The following is a 26266-nucleotide window of genomic DNA, read 5'->3' on the forward strand; positions in this document are numbered from 1 at the left end:
AACCGTTAAGATCCCCAACCTGGGCTCAGTTTATCCAAATAACACCTGTTAAGAAATTTGCTCCGATGTTTTCGGGGATGAGAAGAGCCACCGGCCCCGGGGCGCAGCAGCAGCTCACAGCCTTTATTCTGGGGAGATCTGAAAAAACGACTAAGCGAGTGATTATGTACATTCACTGAGTGAATATTATGAAAGTAAAATATATATTTCTCGCTAGAAATGTAATCAAAACGCATTTTTATGCAAAAACTAACTCAAAATATTGATTTTATTCACTAAAAATTAGAAATGTCCGCCATGTTTTTTTTGTTTGATTCAGTCTGCAAATGATGACGTAAAGCATTCTGGGAAATTTCTCTAGCCCTCGGTAAGCGAGTCAGCATCTGAAATCCCTAGCTATGAAGGGATAGATTCATACACCCTAACCCTCGTTATGCTCACTACTTCTACATGCAAAGAGGAATTGAGACACCACTACCCTCACGGGAACACGCAAAATTTAGGGGTAGTGCTGAAAAGTAGGGCTAGGGGGTGTATTGCGACTGGCCCTAAGTGTGCACCCCCAAAACCACACCACTCCAATTCGTCATCAACTGCACAGAATCATCGTCCACAGGTGAGGGCTGCGTGGCCATGTGGTCCGTAAGCACTGAAATCTCCCAGTAGAACAACTGAGTCCAGAACTCAGGCTTCGTTTCTCCAAGACAACTGACATTCCGTGTCCCAAGAGCCTGTTTCAGAAGGCACTCACCAACAAGCCTCTTCCCCAGGCCAGGCTCCAATGACAGACCCTGGTGAATCGAGTCTGGGTGAAGGACATGTGGCACCTAGTTCCTCTTGATTGTGTGGATCTGGATACTCTGACTGGCTGATTCAAACCCCAGCACCAATTCAACTTGGGACACCCTAGAGGGGCAATTGCCCCAGACAACATAGCTCCTGAGATCTTAGACTCTGATTTATTATAATGAATTTTCTTCACTGACATCCAGTCAAATAAGAAAGCAACAATGGCTGGAAAATGTTTTGTTTCAAAACAATTGTTAAATTTTGTTTTTTTTTTGCAGACTATGTCCAAGAACATTGGAAGGAGGATTCTTTCTTTGGCTACCAGTTTCTAAAACGGTGTCAACCCCATGATGATCCGACGCATTTCATGCCTGCCCTCTAACATTCCTCTCACTGGCAACATGGTCTTCCCTCACTGTGGGACAGACTTGGATGATGAAGTGAAGGTAATTGTCTCAAAATGAAAAAAGTCAATTGAAAAATCTTTCTTTAACTGCTTTGTAGAAAAATAAAAAAATATATTTACCTGATGACATCACTTGGTTGAGATAACATGCCTGTCACCCTGGTAGCATCATAAAATGTTGGTTTGGATTGGATATATGTGGGTTAAACCATTTCTCATGTTTTCATAAAAATATAACAGAAAGGCAACATATTCCTGTGTGACTACAAAACTATGGATGGAGTGCAGACCAGCACCATCAACGGGAAGAAGCAGTACTTGATGGCTCCACTGGTTTTGCTCCACAAAACTGCAGATGATAAGTTGATGCCAATTGCTATTCAGGTGAGATGAGCACTCAAACACATCTTGTCGTGTTTGAGCAGATTTGAGCACATTCACCTTAGCCATGCAAACCAGACTGTAGGGGTCGAATGTGCTGTGCCAAAGAAAAGTATAACAGCTGTTCTGAGGTTTATCTTGAATTCAGTGAAATTCCCTCTTGCAGGATTAGGATTATCAAATTGCGCTAACAAATTGTTAATACAAAAAGCCAAACATACTCTGACTCCCATGCTGTCTCCTTCTTCTGTAGTTGAAACAGAAACCATCAGAGGACAACCCCATCTTCCTGCCCACGGATTCTGAGTACGACTGGCTGATGGCAAAGATTTTTGTGAGAAGTGCGGATTTCAACGAGCATCAGCTCAATGTTCACCTGCTGCGTACTCACCTGATGGCCGAAGTTTTTGCAGTGTCTCTGCTTCGTAATGTACCCATGGTGCATCCTCTGTACAAGGTAAGCGAAGATGATGAACCTTGATGTTTTTATTTGTGTGTGTAGGAACATTACTGACCTTGTTACAAGTTGCTTCATTTAATCTAAACTGGTGATTGTGTTACTGTGTGGACCAGTGGCGGCCTTTGGCATCAGGGGGCCCGTTTCAATATTTAATATGGGGCCCTATTTATTACTATATTTGCCAGCTATGTGTCCTGCGTCCGTGACGCATTATAAACTGAAAGAACGCAGTAAACGCATCCATGCGTGACGCATGGATGCGTTTACTGCGTTGGTGTTATTAGAGTGGGCGGCAGCCGCTGCTGTAGTCGGTGCAGATGCTGGACCAAAGAAACAGGTCACTTTCGAAAGACTACTGTTACCTTTCTTAATTTCCCGTCCCAGGGTCGGCGCCAGAGCAAATATTCAGAGGGAGCATTTTAAGGAAAAAGTGCATTCTCACTGCTTTCCTATTAATAATCTGTCTAAAACAGCATTTCTCAACCTTTTTTTCAGTCATGACACCTTTCAAAAGTGAATAAAATCTCACGACACCCCAGAGTAAAATATAATTAAAAACCGCACTGCATCGCTCTGACTGTAAATGCATAAGTCCCGTTTATTTTGTATCAATAACTTCAACACGATAACTGAAGTCATCGTTCACTGTTGTGCTTAGTTGCCACGCTGATGGACAGAAACTATGGTGACTTTTAAAAGAAAGACAGACTGCCTAAAGAGACTTTTCCAGCCGGCTTCACGTTGGTCGTTCAAAGTGAAGCCTGATTTATGGTTCTGCGTTAAATCGACGCAGAGGCTACGCGCGCGCGTGCGTGCGTGTGCGTGCGTGTGTGTGCGTGTGCGTGTGCGTGTGCGTGTGCGTGCGTGTGCGTGCGCGTGTGTGTGTGTGTAGACGGCGCCTTTACGGTCGGTGCGCCGTGTTTTAAATACAGAAATGACACAAAACCGAGGGTGCCTTTCCACACGGCGTCCGTATGGTCGCGTATTTAGGCTATATATGAAATGTCAGAATAGGTCATTTTTTGACGACACCCCTGAAGCAGTCAGACGACACCCCAGGGTGCTGCGACAGTCCAGTCCTATCTCCGAACCGTAGTTGGGAGAGCTGGTATTTAAATACGGTTGGCTCGTTGCTGGTAACCGGCGGTTGTCTAGGAGTCCGGGGAAAGTGAAGGAAAAAAGGACGGAGGAAAAATACTGTCCGTGCAACGTCGCACATTTATTACAAACTTGTAAAGAGCAAACAAAACGCGTGAGGGCCGACGACTGAAACTAACGGAGGACACACTGAAAAGTAACTGAACACGTGTACCGGTCCTCCACACGCACACACCTGCATCTCCCTCTCTCTCCTCCGCTGCACCCACACGTCTCACACACACACACCCGAACACACACACCACCTTAAAGGGCACCGGGCTGGCCGCTAACACTACTCACAGCTTTCTTTTTTATATCTGCTCATTTTCGCTTTTCAGCACCACTCTGGTATGTTCGTTTCACTTTTCTTGGATGTTAGCTGGTTAGTTTAATGGCGGGTAGTGATTTATTATAGTGTCTTCCTTGCGCATTTATTTTTTTGTCAGTCAGTTTGGGGCCCCCTGGTGGCCGGGGCCCGTTTCAACTGAAACGGTTGAAACATAGGTAAGGCCGCCTATGGTGTGGACCCAAAGAAGTCATTGTTGCTAATCGAGTCTTCTCTCCAATCAGCTTCTCATAGCTCACACTCGCTACACGCTGCAGATCAACTTCTTAGCACGGAAGGCACTAATATCTGAGGATGGTGTTTTCACCCAGGTATGAAAACACACTATTACTGCCACTAACACACGCAGAACGTCCATGGAGTGTATTTGTCTTATGCTATGATTTTTACTTTTCCCTAGTTTGCATCCTCTGGTGGAGAGGGCATGATCACAATCCTGAAGAGATCATTGTCCTCAATGACATACACCTCCCTGTGTATACCTAATGACATTGCCGAGCGTGGGCTCCAGGACGTACCAAACTACTACTACAGAGATGATGGACTCAGGGTTTGGGAGATCATCCACAGGTACTACGGGCTGTCCCAGTTTGATTTTCACCCGACTCACGATGACAGACTGAATCATCCAGCTGCTCAAACAACATCTGTGTGAACCAGTGTGCACTGGGTATAAGTCAAGTGATGTACTGTGCAACAAATACCAGGAATTCAGCCTGCCTTTCTTTGCGGCCTTCTGTCTAAGCTGCTTTGCAATCCACCCGAATCCCATCCCATACATTTTAAATTATAACTGACTTGAGCAGAGGTGCCAAATCTGATGTCACTAAGTTTGAAACATAAGTCACAGATTTGATCAACATGAATGTAAGGTAATGTTTGTTAGTATCATAGGGTAACATGAAAGAAACGTGTTCCATCAGCCCCCAGGATTGTTTGTTCTTACGGTTCACCTGTATTTAGATTAACAAGGGTTTGTTGGAGTCACCTCCTGCCTATATTAATGTAACACCCAAAGCTGACAAAATTAAAAAGGTCTTGTCATATTATTCGATAACCATCCAGGTCTGCCATTTTTTACATTTCTAGAAGTTCATTGAGTGACCTTTAAATAGTCAAATAATTCCAAGGTAGTCTTTGTTTGTAAAATATAAAATATAGGTACTATGTATTGTTTCTCTGTCTCTCAAAGGTTCGTGGAGGGAATCCTCGGGCACTACTACCAGAATGATTCTCATGTTCAGCAAGACACTGAACTCCAGAAGTGGATTTTAGACATTTTTGAGCATGGATTCCTTTCCCAAGCATCCACAGGTGAGCTTATGAGAAAATGTCCCTGAAAAAAATGTGTTGATTATACTGTACAATTTATAAAGTAAGGAACGGTTAACTTTATTGAGTTAATTTAATGTTATTATGTTAATTTCTTCTACTTCTCAGGAATTCCTCAGAAATTTACCACTGTGCCTGAACTGGTCAAGTTTGTTACCATGGTGATTTTCACTGGCTCTGCCCAGCACGCTGCTGTTAATTCTGGACAGGTAAACATCAATGTTTACAGAAAGGATTTATTGTCATTTCTGCATTATTGTGGAATGACTGGTGTATTCCTCAATCTGTTTGAAAAGATGAACTCTGGGTTTTCTCGAGAGTTTATGCAACAACATTAACAGCTCTGTCAGTGTTCCTACAAAATACCAATAAAGACACTGGACAGCGTGAGGCATTCAAATGCGCAACACGTAAACTATGATTCTAGTGAGCTTATTTTAAGTATGATAGTACTGCATTTTGAATATACTGTGTCAGGATGCAAATAGTTGACAATTACTAAATAGTTTGGCTAAATAAACTATTTTTTGCAAGTAGATGATCCAATCGAGACATCATTTAGATACAGTTATTGTTTGGATCAATCTTGCATGAATTCTATAATTATTTCTATGCAGAATATTTCACAACAAGCAGCACTAGTTACTGAGGCTTGCATCCCTAGACACAGTCACTTGTTTGACCGAAAAGAAGCTGCTTCAATGTTAAATTTGCCACCTTTTTGGTAGTATGATAACCAGATTCAGTAACACAAGACTTAGGCTGCGTCCCAATTGACCCCCTCGCCCTCGTTTTCTTCACTACCCCTAAATTTTGCGCTTTCCCGTGAGGGTAGTGGTGTCCCATTTGCGCTTTTCACCTAGGGGGAGTGGGCATAACGAGGGCTAGGGGCTGAGAATAGCCCCTACGGATCGAGGGATTTCAGATGCTGACTTCGCGAGCGAGGGGGTATGAAAATTTCCCAGAATGCTTTTCGTCGTCATTTGCGGACTGAATCCAAAAAAAAAACATGGCGGACATTTCTTAGTGAATAAATCCATATTTTGAGTTAGTTTCTGCATAAAAATGCGTTTTGATTACATTTCTAGCGAGAAATGTATATTTTACTTTCATAATATTCACTCAGTGAATGTACATAATCCCTTTTTTGTCCGTTGTTCGCGAAGAATCGCGCCGAGTAAAGGCTGTTAGGTTACGCCGTAGGCTACCTAACCTACGCCGTAGGTTCTGCGTCGATTTGACTCGCCGACCGAAGGCAAACAGGCAGACTCGTCTCAGACTGTGACCAAGGGAGCAAGCATTTTTTTGTGAGAAATAGAGAGAAATAATCCTGTGACTCGTCAGATTTGTTTTGGATGTTTCTGATATAATAGTTTTCAGAAACCACAAAGTAATCCAGCTGTTATCTGGGTAATTTACACACTTTCAGATAAAGTTGCCGAAGATCACGCCAGAATAAAGGGATTTATGGTTCCGCGTTACACCAACGCAGAGCCTACGGCGTAGGTTACGTAACCTACGCCGAGGGCTCTGCGTCGATGTACGCGGCGCTGCGCCGTACCCTACGCCGTAATCTCTGCGTCGATTTAATGCGGACCCAATCCGGAGCCGACAGACAGAAATCTCGAAATTTCGGAGCAAATTTCTTAACAGGCGTAGCTACAACTGTTAGATTTGATCTATTAAACCAACATTTATCTTCCTAAATGATTTATTTCAGCCAGCGTAATTCTCAACAGAGCTGCAGGTTTCTCTCCCGGGACGACGGCGCTGGGTTGACCCAGCGATCACGTCTGTTCTCGGGCTGTGAGCTGCTGCTACGCCCCGGGGACGGGGGCTCTTCTAATCTCCGAAAACGTCGAGTCAAATTTCTTAACAGGCGTTATTTGGATAAACTGAGCCCAGGTTGGGGATCTTAACGGTTACTTTTACGCCTGAAAAAATATTAAAACTTAATAAAGTGCCATATTAACAGCGCTACAGCTGAAATTAAAACAGCTTTTGGCTCTCAGCTTCCTGATCAGGGTAGGGATGAAAACAAGGGGGAGTAGGAGAAATGGGACAGGCACCTGGGCCAAGTGCCCTCGATTTCAAGTGCCCTAAAATCCCCCCCTTCTTTTTTAGGGGGTAGGGAAGAAAAGAAGGGCGAGAGAAGAAAAGAAGGGCGAGTGAAGGGGAATTGGGATTGGGCCTTAGGCCGTGTCCCAATACTCCCAATACCCCTACTTTTCAGCCCTACCCCAAAATTTTGCGCGTTCCCGTGAGGGTAGTGGTGTCCCAATTCCTCTTTTCACCTAGGGGTAGTGGAGAAAACGAGTGTAGTGGCTATGAATCTGGCCCTACGGATCGAGGGATTTCGGATGCACCCTAGGTGAACTAGGGCCAGAAAAATTTCCCAGAATGCTTTACGTCATCATTTGCAGACTGAATCAAAAAAAAAAACATGGCGGACATTTCTTATTTTTTAGTGAATAAAATCAATATTTTGAGTTAGTTTCTGCATAAAGATGCATTTTGATTACATTTCTAGGGAGAAATATATATTTTACTTTCATAATATTCACTCAGTGAACGTACATAATCACTCGTTTGCCCGTTGTTGCGAAGTCTTTTTCAAACCTCGCCAGAATAAAGGCTGATTTATGGTTCCGCGTTACACCAACGCAGAGCCTACGGCGTAAGTTACGCCGCGACGCGCGCCGTACGCTGTACCCTACGCCGTAGGCTCTGCGTCGATTTAACGCGGACCCATAAATCAGCTCCGGAGCCGACAGGCAGAAATCCAGAAATTTTCGGAGCAAATTTCTTAACAGGAGTAGCTGTTAGATTTCATCTATTAAACCAACATTTATCTTCCTAAATGATTTATTTCAGCCAGCGGTAATTCTCCACAGAGCTGCAGTTTCTGCGGTTTCTCCCCGGGACGACGGCGCAGGTTGACCTGCTGATCACGTCTGTACGTGAGCTGCTGCTGCGCCCCGGACCGGCGGCTCTTATCGCCGAAAACATCAGATCAAATTTCTTAACAGGCGTTATTTGGATAAACTGAGCCCAGGTTGGGGATCTTAACGGCTACTTTTACGCCTGAAAAAATATTAAAACTTAATAAAGTGGCATATTAACAGCGCTACAGCTGAAATTAAAACAGCTTTAGGCTCTCAGCTTCCTGATTTTAGGGGTGGTGCTGAAAGTAGGGGTAGTGGGAGTATTGGGACAGGGCCCTGGGACGATTTCAAGTGCCCTAAAATCTGTGGCTTCTTTTTTAGGGGTAGTGGTAGTGAGGGAAGGCTTGTGGTAGAAAGTAGGGCTAGTGGAAGAAAGTAGGGGGTGTATTGGGATTGGGCCTTTATCACTTATGTGCTCTCTGCAGTATGACTACGGTGGCTGGATGCCAAACAATCCCATCTCTCTTCAACTTCCTCCACCAACCAAGAAGGGGACAGCGAGTGAGGCCACGATGCTGGCGACATTTCCTGACATCAACACAACAGTTCAAGGCATGGCCACCATGTGGCTCCTCAGCAAACAGTCCAGCGACTTTGTAAGTAGGCAAGACTTCAGAGCAAGTTACAGAGAACATATTTCTGCATGTTTTTTCAATCTCACTGATGTCAGTAAGATTACAAAAGAAACCTCATTTTTAAACTGCTCATGATATCTTGCATGCCTCACATAGCTCATCTTTATAATGCACAGATTCTGTTTGGTACTTAAAAGTACAAACATAAAAAAACTAAATGTGACATTGATTTCATCAGATTAATCTCGGCCAGTATATCGAGGAGCACTTTGGTGAGGAGATTCCCTGTCAGATGATAAACAACTTCCAAGAAGAGCTGAAAGTGTTAAGCGAAGACATCCAAGCCAGGAACAAGAATCTGGAAGTTCCTTACACGTACAAGGATCCAGCAGAGGTAGAAAATAGCGTGGCTATTTGAATATCAAAGGGTGTGACATTCTCACTGAGGGTCTCACAAAAGTTGCTTGTCATGTGCTGTAAAAAACATAAAAGTAGAAGCACACGTAGAATCCAAGATGCATTTATTTTCTCCTAAACCTGCTTTCGTAAAAAAAACCTGAGATATCACTGTTGTTTTACACCAATGTACTGTTTTCATTACCAGTTTTATTATTACTCTACTCATTTTAATAAAATGGTTTTTATTTTATGTGGGAGCAGTTTTTAAGGTATGTGTGTATTGTATGTTGGTAGAGTAGAAGGCATACTAAGCAAAAAGGTGGACATATAACCTCTTGCTCTAAAATCAAGACAACGCAGAATTCTTCCTTCTAAAAACCAGCAGGTTTAAAAAATAAAATATTAGTTTGAATCAAGATTAAATAATTATAGAAATTATTATAGAAGAAATGTGTGGAACTGATCTTGCTCGTGATTTATTGCCGTTGCAGTGTGCTGTAGGTGGCCATGTTGGTAGCTACAGAAGTGGATAGTAAACAATACGTTAAGAGAAGACAGGTCATAACATGTCATGTACTTCTGGCTGAAATCCGGCCCAAATATGATCGTGTCCTTATTCTCAGATTTATTTTCCCATATTGCAATCTGCTATTTAGAACATCTGTTATGTAATGCAATTGCTTTGAATTCAAAATATCAGTATCATGTAATTAATATGTCAATGTGGAAATCAATAAAATCATTTGTGTGCTTGGTCATTTTTGTTTCTGCTGTTTGCACTGGTCTTCAGGATTCTGACTTTTGTTCCTGCCGTTTATCATGATCACTGTAAGGTGAAAGTGTGGTCGTTGGTTTTGGCTTATTATCACTACTTCATTTCATTACACGTGATAATCTGACATTTTTCCCTGACAAAGTTCGTTTGATAAACAATGTGTCACGACATCTTTATTTGTGTAACTTACTTTGTCTATTGTAGGTAAAAATAATTAATTAATATTTTACATTCAACAATCATACACACGTTGACAAAACTAAGGGTTAAGAGAAATTCAAAGAAATGAGTTGCCGTCACATGCTTTTTTGCAAATTATGTAACATGCACAGGCTCCCTGCTGCGTCTAGAATGCACCAAGGCTACAAGGCCAGATTTTCTGTATCCGATAATGACGTGTTTTGATTCATAGCCACCTAAATGAGAAGATTAGATTACATACCGTATTTTCACGACCATACGGCGCACCGTGTGAAAAGGCGCACCCTCATTTTTGTGTGTCATTTTTGGATTTAAAACACACATACGGCGCACCGACCCAAAAGGTCTACAGACACGGAGCTGCAAACACGCGTGCGGCAAAACACACACACCCGCTGCAGAACACACACACAAGCACACAAGTGTGCTTATTTAAAAATAGAGCGGGAGCAAAACTTAGTTTGATTGTACTTTATTTCAGTTTTTACATTAATCAAACCCTTCAAAGTCCTCATCCTCTGTTTCTGCATTAAAGAGCTCCGCTTATTCAGCTGCGCCAGTCCGAATTTCCAGACCTGTCTCAGCCACTTGATCATCATCCCTTCATCCAGCCACCCCTTTTCATTCGCCTTTATAATGACTCCGGCTGGAAACGTCTTATGCAAAGTTTTTCTTTTAAAAATCCCCATAGGCGTTTCTGTGCATCAGCGTGGCAGGCAAGCACAACATAAATGACGACTTTTCATACCCGTTGTGTGGATCTCCACCGCGCTGGTCCCGTCTCTCCCCGGCGCGGGTCCCGTCTTTCGAGCCGCGAAACACACACACGCGCATGTCGGGGATCCGGTACAGGGGTTTGTAACCAACAGATATCGCTGAAAATCTCGGAGGGTGAAGCTGAACCGACCTGGGACGGAGTCCAGAAATCCCTGCTTCCAAAGCGGCCGGGAACCAGGAGAATTCGATCGGACCCCGCTTTGGGAAGCAGGAAGTCGGGCTGGAGCAGCGCGCATCACCTTCAACCGGGGAATCTGACCGGTTCCGACCGGCCGGGACCGGAGGAACCCGCCTGGACTGGTAGCAGAGGCTCCCGGGGAAAGAGCACCGGCATTTCAGCCGGATCTGCCCCGGGGATGCGGCGCGCTGGCCCCGCAACCCCACGGCAGGTGCTTCCTCGGTTCCCGACATGCAAAACACACACGCGCTGCAGAACACACACACAAGTGTGCTTATTTAAAAATAGAGCGGGAGCAAAACTTAGTTTGATTGTATTTTATTTCACTTTACACATCAAGCAAATCCTTCAAAGTCTTCATCTTCTGTATCCGCATTAAACAGCTCAGTGGATGGTCTCATTCACGTCCGCAACTCACGGGGGCTTCACCCGCCCCCTTCTCTTTTTACCGTTCTCATGGTGGCCGGCCTTACATTACCGTAATTCAGGTAATAGACACGGCGCACCGTTTCATAAGGCGCCCGGCACATTTAAAAAAAAAAAAAAAAAAAAAAAAAAAAAAAGGAATGTGCGCCTTATGGTCGCATTTTATATGAAGTTTCTTCTTGTGACGTATAACTTACATAATGTCCAAGAGCCAATTTGTCGCGGGTCCCAATTATCCACCCGTTGTAGCAAAATATTTTTAATATTAAAAATCCCAAATAAATCCCAAATAAAGGCCGGTCAAACATTGATTTTCTGCTTGCCAAAAAAATATTCTACCATATACAAATATAGCACACCTTAACACAAACAAATAACCTGAAACGAATTGAAAAGTGTGTGACTATTTATTTAGTTTTAGAGTGACCTCACTGTTGACGTGTATGAAGTTGAGTGGCTTGTGTATCAAAGAGTGTTGTGAATTGTTTTATTAAAAGGGATTGAAACAGATAATTCATGTTTACTTAAAGGGGACATATTATGGCATTTAATGTATATTTTAAACAGGCCTTGAATGTCTTAAAAACAATCTAAAGCTTGTTTTTTCTACATAAATCAGAAATCCAGCCTGTGGGCCCTGTCACTAGTTTTACCGCTTCTAACCCCTTTTTCTGTGCTCCATTCTAAGGGAAGGGGGGGGTATGATAATGAGGCTCTGTGCTGATTGGCTCCCTGAATGACGTGTAGCAGGGGAGGAGCATAAACCTCGCTCCGCCAGAGCAGCCCGAGCCTGTAAATAAATCACAACACTGAATTTTCACAAATGGCAACTTTATTGTTAAAAAAATAAAATATGAGTTGTATATAAATAACATTTATGCACTATTTCAGCCGGATCTGCCCGTCGGATGCTGAACGCTGGCCCCGGAGCCACGCCGGGCGCCCGGCATGGCTCCGGGGCGCATCGCCCGTTACCGGTGATCAAACCGACAGATTTCGCTGAAAATCTCGGAGGGTGATTACACCTGGAGGTGTCCTGTGAACAGTTTTAGAGGCTTCTCTTTTACTATTGCGGTCTATGGGAAAAAAGCTTTCTGGGCCCCATGGGATTTTTTGTTGCAGTACCGCGGCTGGCCACTGGAAAAAATCGGCGTGCCTTCTGAGTGCGAGATTGGGGGGCTGCCTACTCCCCACACAAACTCCCTCCCCCCTGTGCTCTGCCTCATAATAAAGCTCCCGCCTCCGACACACCCCCTCTGGTACGGTAGCCAGCAGGACCAAAAACAAGCAGCGCCTTTGCTGAAGCACTGCTTCGGCAAATACTTTCTCTCAAATGTCCTTGGTGTTGCCGTACTTTGGGAGGCGGGGAGTAGGTGAGGACTGTCCAATCACTGACATTCAAGCAGATTGACCAATAGGCGCCGTTCGGGCCGAATGGCGCCTATTTGTTGATTTCTTTGCAGGATTACAGCAGATAGAACAAATATTTTCTTTTGGTTCTTTTTGCTAATCATATTTCATAGGTAACACTATTGGGCCATAACAACCTTATAAATGAATGATAAAAATGAAGAATATGTAAAATCGTAGACCCTAGCTTTAAGTTAAATGTAGTTCGATATGCAGAGCACAATCGCGGAGAAGCAGTGACCACAGAATTCAGGGAAAGAGTGAGAGAGTGGAAAAAAAATCCAAGTGTTGGCCACGGAAAACAGAGAGCGCATGAGTTTGCATGGTGGAGGGAGAAAAAAGCTAGAGGTTAAAGTTGTAGCTTGGATACTTCACAAGCGTGCCAGACACCAGCGTGTGTCGAGGAAGATGATATGAATAATGGGAAAAGAGTTGTATCAGACCTCCAGAGCTTGGCCTTTGTTGTGGTGCTGATGCGGCACCTGTACGCATCCCACACGAGGAATCGATCCCCAAGGTTACACCCACTCATTGCAACCAGTGTGCTGTCAGCGCATTATTCATCCACCCGTTTTGGGTGACGCGACACACAATTAATAATGGCAGGTCCCAAACAAACGCAGGTCCCTAATAAACGCCTGTTGATTTGAGCGATTTAAGCAAATAAATGCCTGGGCTTTTTTGGTGTTTTTCAGTAAATTTGCAAGTTTTAAAATAACAAAAACAAAACTTTATAAAGTATTTGAATTATAAAATACAGGCTGAGCCCAGTGCCGCACCGGTTAGCTGAGCATCAGCTTGTTAAGGGTCTTGCGCAGTAAAAGCTTGCCCATAGCTCGTTCCAGAGTGACTGCCCCCCCTGCTTCCCAGTATAGAACATCCTCGTTTACACATTACATCGATTATTGAAATTATAAATAAAATACATTTCTTAATGAAGGTGTCCCATTTACACATATATAAACAAAAATCACACTATTGTGACCACTCCCTAACAGGGGTGTCACATGTGCGTGTGAATGCTGGTGTCCATGGGTTTTGTCAGCTCTTAAACTCACTGTGAGGAACCAGAGCTGCTCCGCCAAACCCACAGCCTCGCTTCCCACCTCTTCTCTCCAGTTCTTCAGGTGGCGCCAAAGATCCCACTCCTGACACCAAATGTGAGGAACCAGAGCGGCCTCCCCACGTACAAGGGGACAAGGCAAAACTGGACCTGGGTGATGAGGTGTAAAAAAAACGCGCAGAGCGTAGAATGCCAAAAAATAAGGCTTTTTATTTTGTGTAAAAAAAACACAGACATACAGGCGGAAGGCAAAATCCGTATTCTGAAAAAAGGCACAATGGGGCATAGCCTCGCAACAAGCTTCCTCCATTCAGCAGACCCCTCTTCTGGTATGCAGCTGCTGTTTATAAACCCAGGCAGGTTGGAGAGGTTGATTGGACACAGGTGTGCCACAATCAGCAGAACCAGGCACACCTGTGTGCTGCTCCCCCGCAGACCACGCCCAATCCTCCACTCTGCCACACACATTAAAAAATAGTCCGGGGATGGTGAGAAGGGGAGGGGTTGCTCACTTTCTCACACTCACATAGTGACTCATGTGAAACATCATTAGAGATCTCATTCAGGTGTTTCCTGGTTGTGTAAACACGTAATTTCTCTTGTGCAGCAACTGATGCAGGTTCCTGTTGTGTTTGTCTTTGCCAACGTAAAAAAGGAGAATTATTTGGTTATACAGTTATACAGTAGGGTGCACTTGTTTGAACTTGTTTCTGCTGGTGCTTGCGAGACACTCCCACTAGAACTTGCATATAAAGAGAAATCGGAGGTGACAAGCTCCATCCCGGCATCAGCTCTTGAGAGGAACATCTTACTTTCATCTAGAAGGGTGAGACAGGACCAGCTTTTTTATCAGGTTCATCAACAGGTGGATAACATAATCATTACTAAACACTCTCTTTTCCTCTTTCCTCCAACAGGATTTATTCAGCTTTCTAGAGTGAAAATGAGTACATATAAAGTGACTGTTTTCACTACCAACGGTGTAGCTGCAACCACGTTCAACAATGTTTTCGTTAAACTGGTGGGGACAGAAGGTGAAAGCGAACGCACGTGGCTCTGGAATCTTAAAGGGCCGTTAGCTTTCACCCAAGGAGCTGTAAGTCTGGAAAATAAATTTCTGTGTTTATTTGTATGACATGCTTCCTTATGAAGACTTTGATGTAAAAAAAAGAGGATATGTGGCCCTGAAAAGATTCTGAAGCGAAAACAACATCAGACAATCAGTCACTTCGCCATTCGTTTCATTGTCATCATATCATGCATTCATTGTATTTCTCAGCGTTTGCTGTTTAAATACACATTTGCTGTCTTGTAATGGGTTTTTTTTTCAAATATTTCTGTCACTATTTTAGGTTTCATGTTTTAGCGTGTGGTGCAGCACCTCCATTGGAAAACTGCTGTTGATAGAAATAGACAAACAGGCTCTCCTGTTGTTCCCACAAGACTCGTGGTTCCCAGCCAAAGTAGAAGTCGAATCTCCGGAGGGACACACCTACAAATTTCCCATCTACCGCTGGAACACTGACCATAAAGTGCATCGCTTCAGAGAAGCAACAGGTTTGAGGAAATTTTCTTTCTGCATGCTGGTTGCTGAAAACAGACGACATAAAAACTAGAAACCTGCACCATATACTGTAAATAAATGTATCAATATGTACCGTCAGACAGTTTAAACCTTTTCATTTATGTTCTTTTTTTCCCCAGCTCTGAGAGTCTTTGATGACAACCATCATCTTGGTAGGTACACTCGGCAGCAGGAGCTTAGACAGCGAGAGGAAGATTATCGGTGAGTGCTCAGACTTTTTACAATCAAAAACTAAAGATAAAGACACCAGGATTTAAAAAAATAACAATGAAAACAAAAAACCCCAAATCAAGTGTATTGTATTTGCACACTTATACTTAGAAATAGAACTTAACATGTATTTCTTGAACTTTTTCAGTTGGGATGTATACATGGAGGGAATACCCCACTGCATCAAGGCAGATAGTCCCCTTTCACTGCCTTGTGAGGTCCTTTTCTCCTACACCAAGTCCAAAGAGTTTGCCTTCACTGTAGTCTCAGGGTGACGTCTTTGTAACCTATCACACATCTGTCTATTAATCTTTTTGACTTATCTATAAAATTATTCAAAATACATCATTAACATGTTTTTTTTTTCTTTAACTTCCTCTAGACTGACAGAGCTGAAGCTGAAGGGACTGTCTGATTGTAAGAAGAACTGGACCAATATTGATGACATCAATCGAGTGTTTTGCTGTAAACGTACCGACATATCAGGTAATGCCAGGTTATGAAACTTAGCCAATAATATCAAAATGTGCACATGCCACTTTTGATTTTGCCTCTGAAGAGTGCTTTTGAACCCCCTTTCTAGTTTCTCTGGAGAGCCCCATATTGTTAGGAATTGTCAACCCCAGTAAAACTAAATTGGCTATATGGGTGGAACAAGCAAGCCAAAAAGATGGCGGAAAAACGCTTGTCTCACATCAGTCACCACTAGTTAGCTATTTTAGCTCACCTGGGGTATCTTATGCTAATTTATGTTGCTAAAGAGTTTCAACTTCTAAACTCAGCTGTAAGTTGTTGAAATCTCTTCTGAAAGACGTAATGTCTGTATGGGTCTAAATCCACTTAAGGTGTTATATTTTGAAAATTTACGGACTTCTCAATTCCATTCTGATGACAACGTTTAACAACCATCTGGTAAGTACCATATTTTGGTAAAACCCTTTTCAGTGAAAGATATATTCATTTTGATGTTGGATGTGAGTGAGAATGCGTGTGTCCTTGAAGTGCCTTTTTAGCAGAGCAGCGCTGACGGTTGCCTCTGGAATGGTTCTGACCTGCTCCACAGCCGCTAGAGCAGCACTGCCAGTCCACCAGTGACGTGCGGTTAGGTTCATGGTTGGTGAGGCACTGACTCCTTTAGTGTCAGATTTACAAATATATAAACCAAAAAGGGTAGCTTATTCAATTGGCTACTGGTTATTTCATATCTCATCAGCATTCTTCACAAAATAACACACGGTCACACACACGCACGCGCTCACACGGTACATATTGATACGTAAAGGTAAGAAAAACGTGCATTTGCACTACACCCTCCATGTATAGGCCGTCGCAATTCTATAATCCATACAACATAAATGAGAGTATAGCCTGGTGTACAAAACCACAGATTTAAATTTTGACATTTATTGAAATATTCAGTTGTTTTTAAAACGTTTAATTCTGATACTTTAATCAATTTAATACAGATTGCTCAACAAAAAGCATGAAAAGAAAAACAAAGAATATTTTATTTAAGGCCAAAATTTAGTTTTTAAATATTCTATTGTATTTTTCTTAGTCTAATCTCTTTTTTATAAGATTGAAAGTGTTTTTGGTCTTACTTTTATTTGTAAATGAAGTCCATGCGCCTGTCCTTCACCACAAAAAACCTCTGTTACGTGCCTCTCCTGACTGCACGTCCCTGCAGTCCACTCACATTCCACGTTGTCACACCTGGCTTACTGTAGGTGGAGGTAGTGTAACCCCTCAACACTACACCAGACACTCCATAAGTAAGGGATGGCAGACAGACACAATGGGGCAAGGTTCACGGAGATTTATTTCTACCAGTACAAAGTAGGCTATTTATTTTACTTCGGGGGGGTCCTAACAGGCCTGTGGTGAAAACAAAAATACCATTAAAAGCAAAGTACAAGTAAGCAGTACATTAACCCAAATAGAAACACACAAACAAGCACATTAAAAAAAGAAAAATGTAGAAACCATGGTTACAATGAAAATCAACTTCTCATTGAAAGCAGGCAAACCAGCTCACAGCAGCAGCAGGGCAAAAAGTTGAAGTGAGGGTTTCACCTTGTTTTAAACCCACAGGAGTATTTATCACTAAAAACAACTTTTTTCAATACCCAGAAAGATTTTACTTGGTTTGCTCCTATTGCATTCCTCACTGAACGTGTACTCCAATCGGCAGCAATCAAAGATATTTAACTAGGTCAAATTTGACCGCGACCTCTTAGGCCCAGGAAATGAACTAACAGTAAGAAAAACAAACATTAACAAAAAGAATGTTAAGTCAAGGCGGATGTAATGCGTAGCAATGAGGACTAAGGGCCAATCCCAATACACCCTCTACTCACTACCACTAGCCCTCACTCACTACCACTAGCCCTGAAAATGAAGCCACAAGGGGTAGGGCCCTTGTAATCTTCCCTAGGGATTGGGACACCACTTGCTACACCACTGCGTGGTTTACGTTTGGGTACGTAAGCGACTGCGTAGTTACGTTCACACCATATCAGGAAGCTGAGAGCTAAAAGCAAGCTAGAAGCTGTAGCGCTGTTAATATGCCACTTTATTAGGGCCCGAGCACCTTCAGTGCGAAGGCCCTATTGTATCTGTAGGAATTTTTCTTTTTTCTTTTTTCTTTTTTCTTTCTTTCTTCTGACGAAAGGAGGGCCTTTTTGCCCCCCTAAACGTGCCCAAAAAGTCACCAAATTTTGCATGCAAGTCAGGCCTGGCGAAAAATTTGATATTTCATGGTTTACATTAATGGGCGTGGCAAAATGGCTCAACAGCGCCCCCTTGAAAACTTTGTGCCTCAAGCCCCATGATACGGTTTGACGTACATGCACGAAAATCGCTACACACCTGTATCAGTACACAACTTAAAGAAAAGTCTCTTGGAGACATGGCCGAAACCGAACAGGAAGTCGGCCATTTTGAATTAATCGTGTCACTTTGGCGCAATTTATGCCATTCCTTCTGCAGTTAATACGGCCCGAACCGTAACGTGCCCCCAAGTGTGTTATACATCAAAATGTGCGTCTCCATCCTGCGACAACACGCATTACTTTTCTCTTTCAAAAGCTTTACCGTGGCGACGCTAGACGCCAAAAAGCGCGCCCACCCTTCATCTGGTTGGTACAGACAGAAAAAACTTTGCGCCTCAAGCCCCATAATACGGTTTGACGTACATGAACGAAAATCGGTACACACCTGTATCATGTTGCAACTTAAAGAAAAGTCTCTTGGCGCCATGGCCGAAACCGAACAGGAAGTCGGCCATTTTGAACATTCTGAATTAATCGCGTAATTTTGGAGCAATATGAGCCATTCCTTCGAGAATTAATACGGCCTGAACCGTAACGTGCACCCAGGTGTGTTATACATCAAAATGTGCGTTTCTATCCTGCGACCACGCGCATTACTTTTCTCTTTCAAAAGTGTTACCGTGGCGACGCTAGACGCCAACAAGCGCGCCCCCCCTTCATCTGATTGGTCCATATTTGATAGTTCCCCAAAAGTCACCATATTTTGCATGCAAGGCAGGCCTGGCGATAAATTTTATATTTCATCGTTTGTATTAATGGTCGTGGCAAAATGGCTCAACAGCGCCCCCCGGAAAACTTTGTGCCTCATGCCCCACGATACGGTTTGACGTACATGCACGAAAATCGCTACACACCTGTATCATGTCGCAACTTGAAGAAAAGTCTCTTGGCGCCATGGCCGAAACCGAACAGGAAGTCAGCCATTTTGAATTAATTGTGTAATTTTGGCGCAATTTATGCCATTCCTTCGGCAATTAATACGGCCCAAACCGTAACGTGCACCCAGGTGTGTTACACCTCAAAATGTGCGTCTCCATCTTGCGACTACGCGCATTACTTTTCTCTTTCAAAAGTGTTACCGTGGTGATGCTAGACGCCAAAAGCGCACACCCCTTCATCTGATAGGTCCATATTTGATAGTTCTCCAAAAGTCACCAAATTTTGCATGCAAGCCAGGCCTGGCGATAAATGTGATATTTCATGGTTTGCATTAATGGGCGTGGCCTAACGGCTCAACAGCGCCACCTAGAATACTTTTCTCTGCCATAACTTTTGAATGGTTTGACATAAAGCGTCGTGAGTGGTGTCATGAGACTCTGTATGGAGTCCTCGACCTTCATTGGCCTTAATTAGCCCCGCCCCTTCTTCTGATTGGTTGTCCCGATTTTCTGCTATAACTTTTGAATGGTTTGACATAGAGAGTCGTGGGTGGTGTCATGGGACTCTTTATGAAGTCCTCGACCTTCATTGTCCTGAATTAGCCCCGCCCCTTCTTCTGATTGGTTGTCCCTTTTTTCTGCTATAACTTTTGAATGGTTTGACATAGGAAGTCGTGGGTGGTGTCATGGGACTCGGTATTAAGCTATTAAGCTTCGTTGGCCTTAATTAGCCCCGCCCCTTCTTCTGATTGGTTGTCCCGATTTTCTGCTATAACTTTTGAATGGTTTGACATAGAGAGTCGTGGGTGGTGTCATGGGAATCTGTAATGAGTCCTTGAGCTTCGTTGGCCTTAATTAGTCCCGCCCCTTCTTCTGATTGGTTGTCCCGATTTTCTGCTATAACTTTTCAATGGTTTGACATAGGAAGTCGTGGGTGGTGTCGTTTCTGATATGCTTATGGGGGGCGGTGGCCGTGAGTGCGAGGGCCCGTTCATTGCTGCTTGCAGCTTTAATTAGGTTTTAATATTTTTTCAGGCATAAAAGTAACCGTTAAGATCCCGAACCTGGGTTCAGTTTATCCAAATAATGCCTGTTAACAAATTTGCTCCGATGTTTTCGGGGATGAGAAGAGCCGCCAGCGATTTATGGTTCTGCGTTAAATCGTTGGTGTAACGCACAACCATAAATTAGCCTTTATTCTGGCGAGATCTGAAAAAACTAGCAAGCGAGTGATTATGTACATTCACTAAGTGAATATTATGAAAGTAAAATATATATTTCTCGCTAGAAATGTAATCAAAACAAATTTTTATGCAGAAACTAACTCAAAATATTTATTTCATTCACTAAAAATTAGAAATGTCCGCCATGTTTTTTTGTTTGATTCAGTCTGCAAATGATGACGTAAAGCATTCTGGGAAATTTCTCTAGCCCTCGGTAAGCGAGTCAGCATCTGAAATCCCTAGCTATGAAGGGTTAGATTCATACACCCTAACCCTTGTTATGCTCACTACCCCTACATGCAAAGAGGAATTGGGACACCACTACCCTCACGGGACACGCAAAATTTAGGGGTAGGGCTGAAAAGTAGGGCTAGGGGGTGTATTGGGACTGGCCCTAAGTGTGACCCCCAAGACCACACCACTCCAATTCGTCATCGACTGCACAGAATCATCGTCCACAGGTGAGGGCTGCGTGGCCATGTGGTCCGCATGGTGGCCATGTGGTCCGCATGGTCAGACATGTCCTGTGTGACTCAAATTTAGATTATGGTGGGAATCAATGAACTTCGTGCACTGATAACCTTGTAACAACAGCCCTAGTCAGCCGCCTCAACAATGTAGGCATGTATCATGATCAATTCATACTCAATGTTCCCACCTCCCTCTAGATATGATTGAAAATCTGCTGGTGGTAGGAGTTGAAGATCGTTCTGACTTGGTCGGTGCCAGACTTTCCCAGCAAACCCTTGCTATAGGTTTTGGCCTGTCTAGCATCTTCCCCTGTCATCTGATCCAACTCACCAACAGGTAGTGATCAGTTGACACCTCAGCTACTTCCTTCACTGAGGTATGCAGAACATATGATTGCAGATCACGCAATACAATTATAAAATCGATTGTTGATTGCCCAGGATTCCTGTTGCCACGTGTACACCATAAGTGTTTGGACAGACAGAAGACCGAAAACATAGCACAGTTCAGGTTCAGATCAGATAGGTGTTTCCTCCCAATAACGTAAGCACTGAAATCTCCCAGTAGAATAACTGAGTCCAGAACCCATTCTGTGAGTTGATGTGAGCCCATATATGTAGCGTGTACCTCTCAACCTCACACACAAGTTCAGGCTCCCTTTCTCCAAGACAACTGACATTCCATGTCCCAAGAGCCTGTTTCAGAAGGCCCTCACCAACAAGCCTCTTCCCCAGGCCAGACTCCAAGGACAGACCCTGGTGAATCGAGTCTGGGTGAAGGACATGTGGCACCTAGTTCCTCTTGATTGTGTGGACTGGCTGATTCAAACCCCAGCACCAATTCAACTTGGGACACCCTAGAGGGGCAATTGTCCCAGACAACATAGCTCCTGAGATCTTAGACTCTGATTTATTATAATGATTTTTTTTCACTGACGTCCAGTCAAATAAGAAAGCAACAATGGCTTGAAAATTTTTTGTTTCATAACAATTGTTAAATTTTGTTCTTTTTGCAGACTATGTCCAAGAACATTGGAAGGAGGATTCCTTCTTTGGCTACCAGTTTCTAAACGGTGTCAACCCCATGATGATCCGACGCATTTCATGCCTGCCCTCTAACTTTCCTGTCACTGGTAACATGGTCTTCCCTCACTGTGGGCCTAACTTGGATGAGGAAGTGAAGGTAATTGTCTCAAAATGAAAAAAGTAAATTGAAAAATCTTTGTTTAACCGCTTTGTAGAAAAATACAAATTACATTTGACATCGCTTGGTTGAGATAACATGCCTGTCACCATGGTAGCATCATAAAATGTTGGTTTGGATTGGATATATGTGGGTTAAATCATTTCTCATGTTTGCATAAAAATATAACAGAAAGGCAACATATTCCTGTGTGACTACAAAACTATGGATGGAGTGCAGACCAGCATCATCAACGGGAAGAAGCAGTACTTGATGGCTCCACTGGTTTTGCTCCACAAAACTGCAGATGATAAATTGATGCCAATTGCTATTCAGGTGAGATGAGCACTCAAACACATGTTGTCGTGTTTGAGCAGATTTGAGCACATTCACCTTAGCCATGCAAACCAGACTGTAGGGGTCGATTGTGCTGTGCCAAAGAAAAGTATAACAGCTGTTCTGAGGTTTATCTTGAATTCAGTGAAATTCCCTCTTGCAGGATTAGGATTATCAAATTGCACTAACAAATTGTTAATACAAAAAGCCAAACATACTCTGACTCCCATGCTGTCTCCTTCTTCTGTAGTTGAAACAGAAACCATCAGAGGACAACCCCATCTTCCTGCCCACGGATTCTGAGTACGACTGGCTGATGGCAAAGATTTTTGTGAGAAGTGCGGATTTCAACGAGCATCAGCTCAATGTTCACCTGCTGCGTACTCACCTGCTGACCGAAGTTTTTGCAGTGTCTCTGCTTCGCAATGTACCCATGGTGCATCCTCTGTACAAGGTAAGCGAAGATGATGAACCTTGATGTTTTTATTTGTGTGTGTAGGAACATTACTGACCTTGTTACAAGTTGCTTCATTTAATCTAAACTGGTGATTGTGTTACTGTGTAGACCCAAAGAAGTCATTGTTGCTAATCAAGTCTTCTCTCCAATCAGCTTCTCATACCTCACACTCGCTACACGCTGCAGATCAACTTCTTAGCACGGAAGACACTAATATCTGAGGATGGTGTTTTCACTCAGGTATGAAAATACACTATTACTGGCACTAACACACTCACAACGTCTATGGAGTTTATTTGTCTTATTCCCTGATTTGACTTTTCCCTAGTTTGTATCCTCTGGTGGAGAGGGCATGATCACAATCCTGAAGAGATCATTGTCCTCAATGACATACACCTCCCTGTGTATACCTGATGACATTGCCGAGCGTGGGCTCCAGGACGTACCAAACTACTACTACAGGGATGATGGACTCAGGATTTGGGATATCATCCACAGGTACTCCGGGCTGTCCCAGTTTGATTTTCACCCGACTCACGATGACAGACTGAATCATCCAGCTGCTCAAACAACATCTGTGTGAACCAGTATGCACTGGGTATGTCAAGTGATGTACTGTGCAACAAATACCAGGAATTCAGCCTGCCTTTCTTTGTGGCCTTCTGTCCAAGCTGCTTTGCAATCCACCCGAATCCCATCCCATTCATTTTAAATTATAACTGACTTGAGCAGAGGTGCCAAATCTGATGTCACTAAGTTTGAAACATAAGTCACAGATTTGATCAACATGAATGTAAGGTAATGTTTGTTAGTATCATAGGGTAACATGAAAGAAACTTGTTCCATCAGCCCCCAGGATTGTTTGTTCTTACGGTTTACCTGTATTTAGATTAACAAGGGTTTGTTGGAGTCACCTCCTGCCTATATTAATGTAACAACCAAAGCTGACAAAATTCAAAAGGTCATGTCATATTATTCGATAACCATCCAGGGCTGCCATTTTTTACATTTCTAGAAGTTCATTGAGTGACCTTTAAATAGTCAAATAATTCCAAGGTGGTCTTTGTTTGTAAAATATAAAATATAGGTACTATGTATTGTTTCTCTGTCTCTCAAAGGTTCGTGGAGGGAATCCTCGGGCACTACTACCAGAATGATTCTCATGTTCAGCAAGACTCTGAAGTCCAGAAGTGGATTTTAGACATTTTTGAGCATGGATTCCTTTCCCAAGCATCCACAGGTGAGCTTATGAGAAAATGTCCCTGAAAAAAATGTGTTGATTATACTGTACAATTTATAAAGTAAGGAACGGTTAACTTTATTGAGTTAATTTAATGTTATTATGTTAATTTCTTCTACTTCTCAGGAATTCCTCAGAAATTTACCACTGTGCCTGAACTGGTCAAGTTTGTTACCATGGTGATTTTCACTGGCTCTGCCCAGCACGCTGCTGTTAATTCTGGACAGGTAAACATCAATGTTTACAGAAAGGATTCGTTGTCATTTCTGCATTATTGTGGAATGACTGGTGTATTCCTCAATCTGTTTGAAAATATGAACTCTGGGTTTTCTCGAGAGTTTATGCAACAACATTAACAGCTCTGTCAGTGTTCCTACAAAATACCAATAAAGACACTGGACAGCGTGAGGCATTAAAATGCGCAACACATAAACTATGATTCTAGTGAGCTTATTTTAAGTATGATACTATATTTTGAATATACTGTGTCAGGATGCAAATAGTTGACAATTACTAAATAGTTTGGCTAAATAAACTATTTTTTGCAAGTAGATGATCCAATCGAGACATCATTTAGATACAGTTATTGTTTGGATCAATCTTGTATGAATTCTATAATTATTTCTATGCAGAATATTTCACAACAAGCAGCACTAGTTACTGAGGCTTGCATCCCTAGATACAGTCACTTGTTTGACCGAAAAGAAGCTGCTTCAATGTTAAATGTGCCACCTTTTTGGTAGTATGATAACCAGATTCTGTAACACATGACTTTATCACTTATCTGCTCTCTGCAGTATGACTACGGTGGCTGGATGCCAAACAATCCCATCTCTCTTCAACTTCCTCCACCAACCAAGAAGGGGACAGCGAGTGAGGCCACGATGCTGGCGACATTTCCTGACGTCAACGCAACAGTTCAAGGCATGGCCACCATGTGGCTCCTCAGCAAACAGTCCAGCGACTTTGTAAGTAGGCAAGACTTCAGAGCAAGTTACAGAGAACATATTTCTGCATGTTTTTTCAATCTCACTGATGTCAGTAAGATTACAAAAGAAACCTAATTTTTAAACTGCTCATGATATCTTGCATGCCTCACATAGCTCATCTTTGTAATGCACAGATTCTGTTTGGTACTTAAAAGTTAACAAACATAAAAAAACTAAATGTGACATTGATTTCATCAGATTCATCTCGGCCAGTATATCGAGGAGCACTTTGGTGAGGAGATTCCCTGTCAGATGATAAAGAACTTCCAAGAAGAGCTGAAAGTGTTAAGCGAAGACATCCAAGCCAGAAACAAGAATCTGGAAGTGCCTTACACGTACATGGATCCAGCAGAGGTAGAAAATAGCGTGGCTATTTGAATATCAAAGGGTGTGACATGCTCACTGAGGGTCTCACAAAAGTTGCTTGTCATGTGCTGTAAAAAACATAAAAGTAGAAGCACACGTAGAATCCAAGATGCTATTATTTTTTCCTAAACCTGCTTTCGTAAAAAAACCTGAGATATCACTGTTGTTTTACACCAATGTACTGTTTTCATTACCAGTTTTATTATTACTCTAATCATTTTAATAAAATGTTTTTTTATTTTATGTGGTAGCAACTTTTAAGGTATGTGTGTATTGTATGTTGGTAGAGTAGAAGTCATACTAAGCAAAAAGGTGGACATATAACCTCTTGCTCTAAAATCAAGACAACGCAGAATTCTTCCTTCTAAAAACCAGCAGGTTTAAAAAATAAAATATTAGTTTGAATCAAGATTAAATAATATAAAAGGAAATGTGTGGAACTGATCTTGCTCGTTGTTTGATTTATTGCCGTTGCATTGTGTGGTAGGTGGCCATGTTGGTAGCTACAGAAGTGGATAGTAAACAATACGTTAAGAGAAGACAGGTCATAACATGTCATGTACTTCTGGCTGAAATCCGGCCCAAATATGATCGTATCCTTATTCTCAGATTTATTTTCCCATATTGCAATCTGCTATTTAGAACATCTGTTATGTAATGCAATTGCTTTGAATTCAAAATATCAGCATCATGTAATTAATATGTCAATGTGGAAATCAATAAAATCATTTGTGTGCTTGGTCATTTTTGTTTCTGCTGTTTGCACTGGTCTTCAGGATTCTGACTTTTGTTCATGATCACTGTAAGGTGAAAGTGTGGTCGTTGGTTTTGGCTCATTATCACTACTTCATTTCATTACACGTGATAATCTGACATTTTTCCCTGACAAAGTTCG

The 26266-nt window shown here is 42.6% G+C and overlaps 1 protein-coding gene and 1 pseudogene across 1 annotated transcript; both read left to right on the top strand.

Annotated features, from left to right (window-relative positions):
- Positions 1–9525, top strand: part of LOC133445028 (polyunsaturated fatty acid lipoxygenase ALOX15B-like) — a 33484-nt pseudogene extending 23959 nt beyond the window's left edge.
- A 4864-nt stretch (positions 9526–14389) lies between these two features.
- On the top strand, positions 14390–26109 carry LOC133438278 (hydroperoxide isomerase ALOXE3-like). The gene is made up of 15 exons (XM_061717372.1): positions 14390–14429; positions 14521–14699; positions 14956–15160; positions 15308–15389; positions 15547–15669; positions 15781–15884; positions 21817–21983; positions 22176–22319; positions 22570–22773; positions 22930–23016; positions 23105–23274; positions 23895–24016; positions 24143–24243; positions 24814–24984; positions 25204–26109. Exons 2-15 carry the CDS (start codon positions 14547–14549, stop codon positions 25381–25383), a joined length of 2013 nt encoding a protein of 670 aa, XP_061573356.1. The 5' UTR covers positions 14390–14429; positions 14521–14546; the 3' UTR covers positions 25384–26109.
- Positions 26110–26266: the final 157 nt, after the last annotated feature.

This window comes from Cololabis saira, chromosome 1 (genome assembly GCF_033807715.1).
Source record: "Cololabis saira isolate AMF1-May2022 chromosome 1, fColSai1.1, whole genome shotgun sequence".
NCBI lineage: Eukaryota > Metazoa > Chordata > Actinopteri > Beloniformes > Belonidae > Cololabis > Cololabis saira.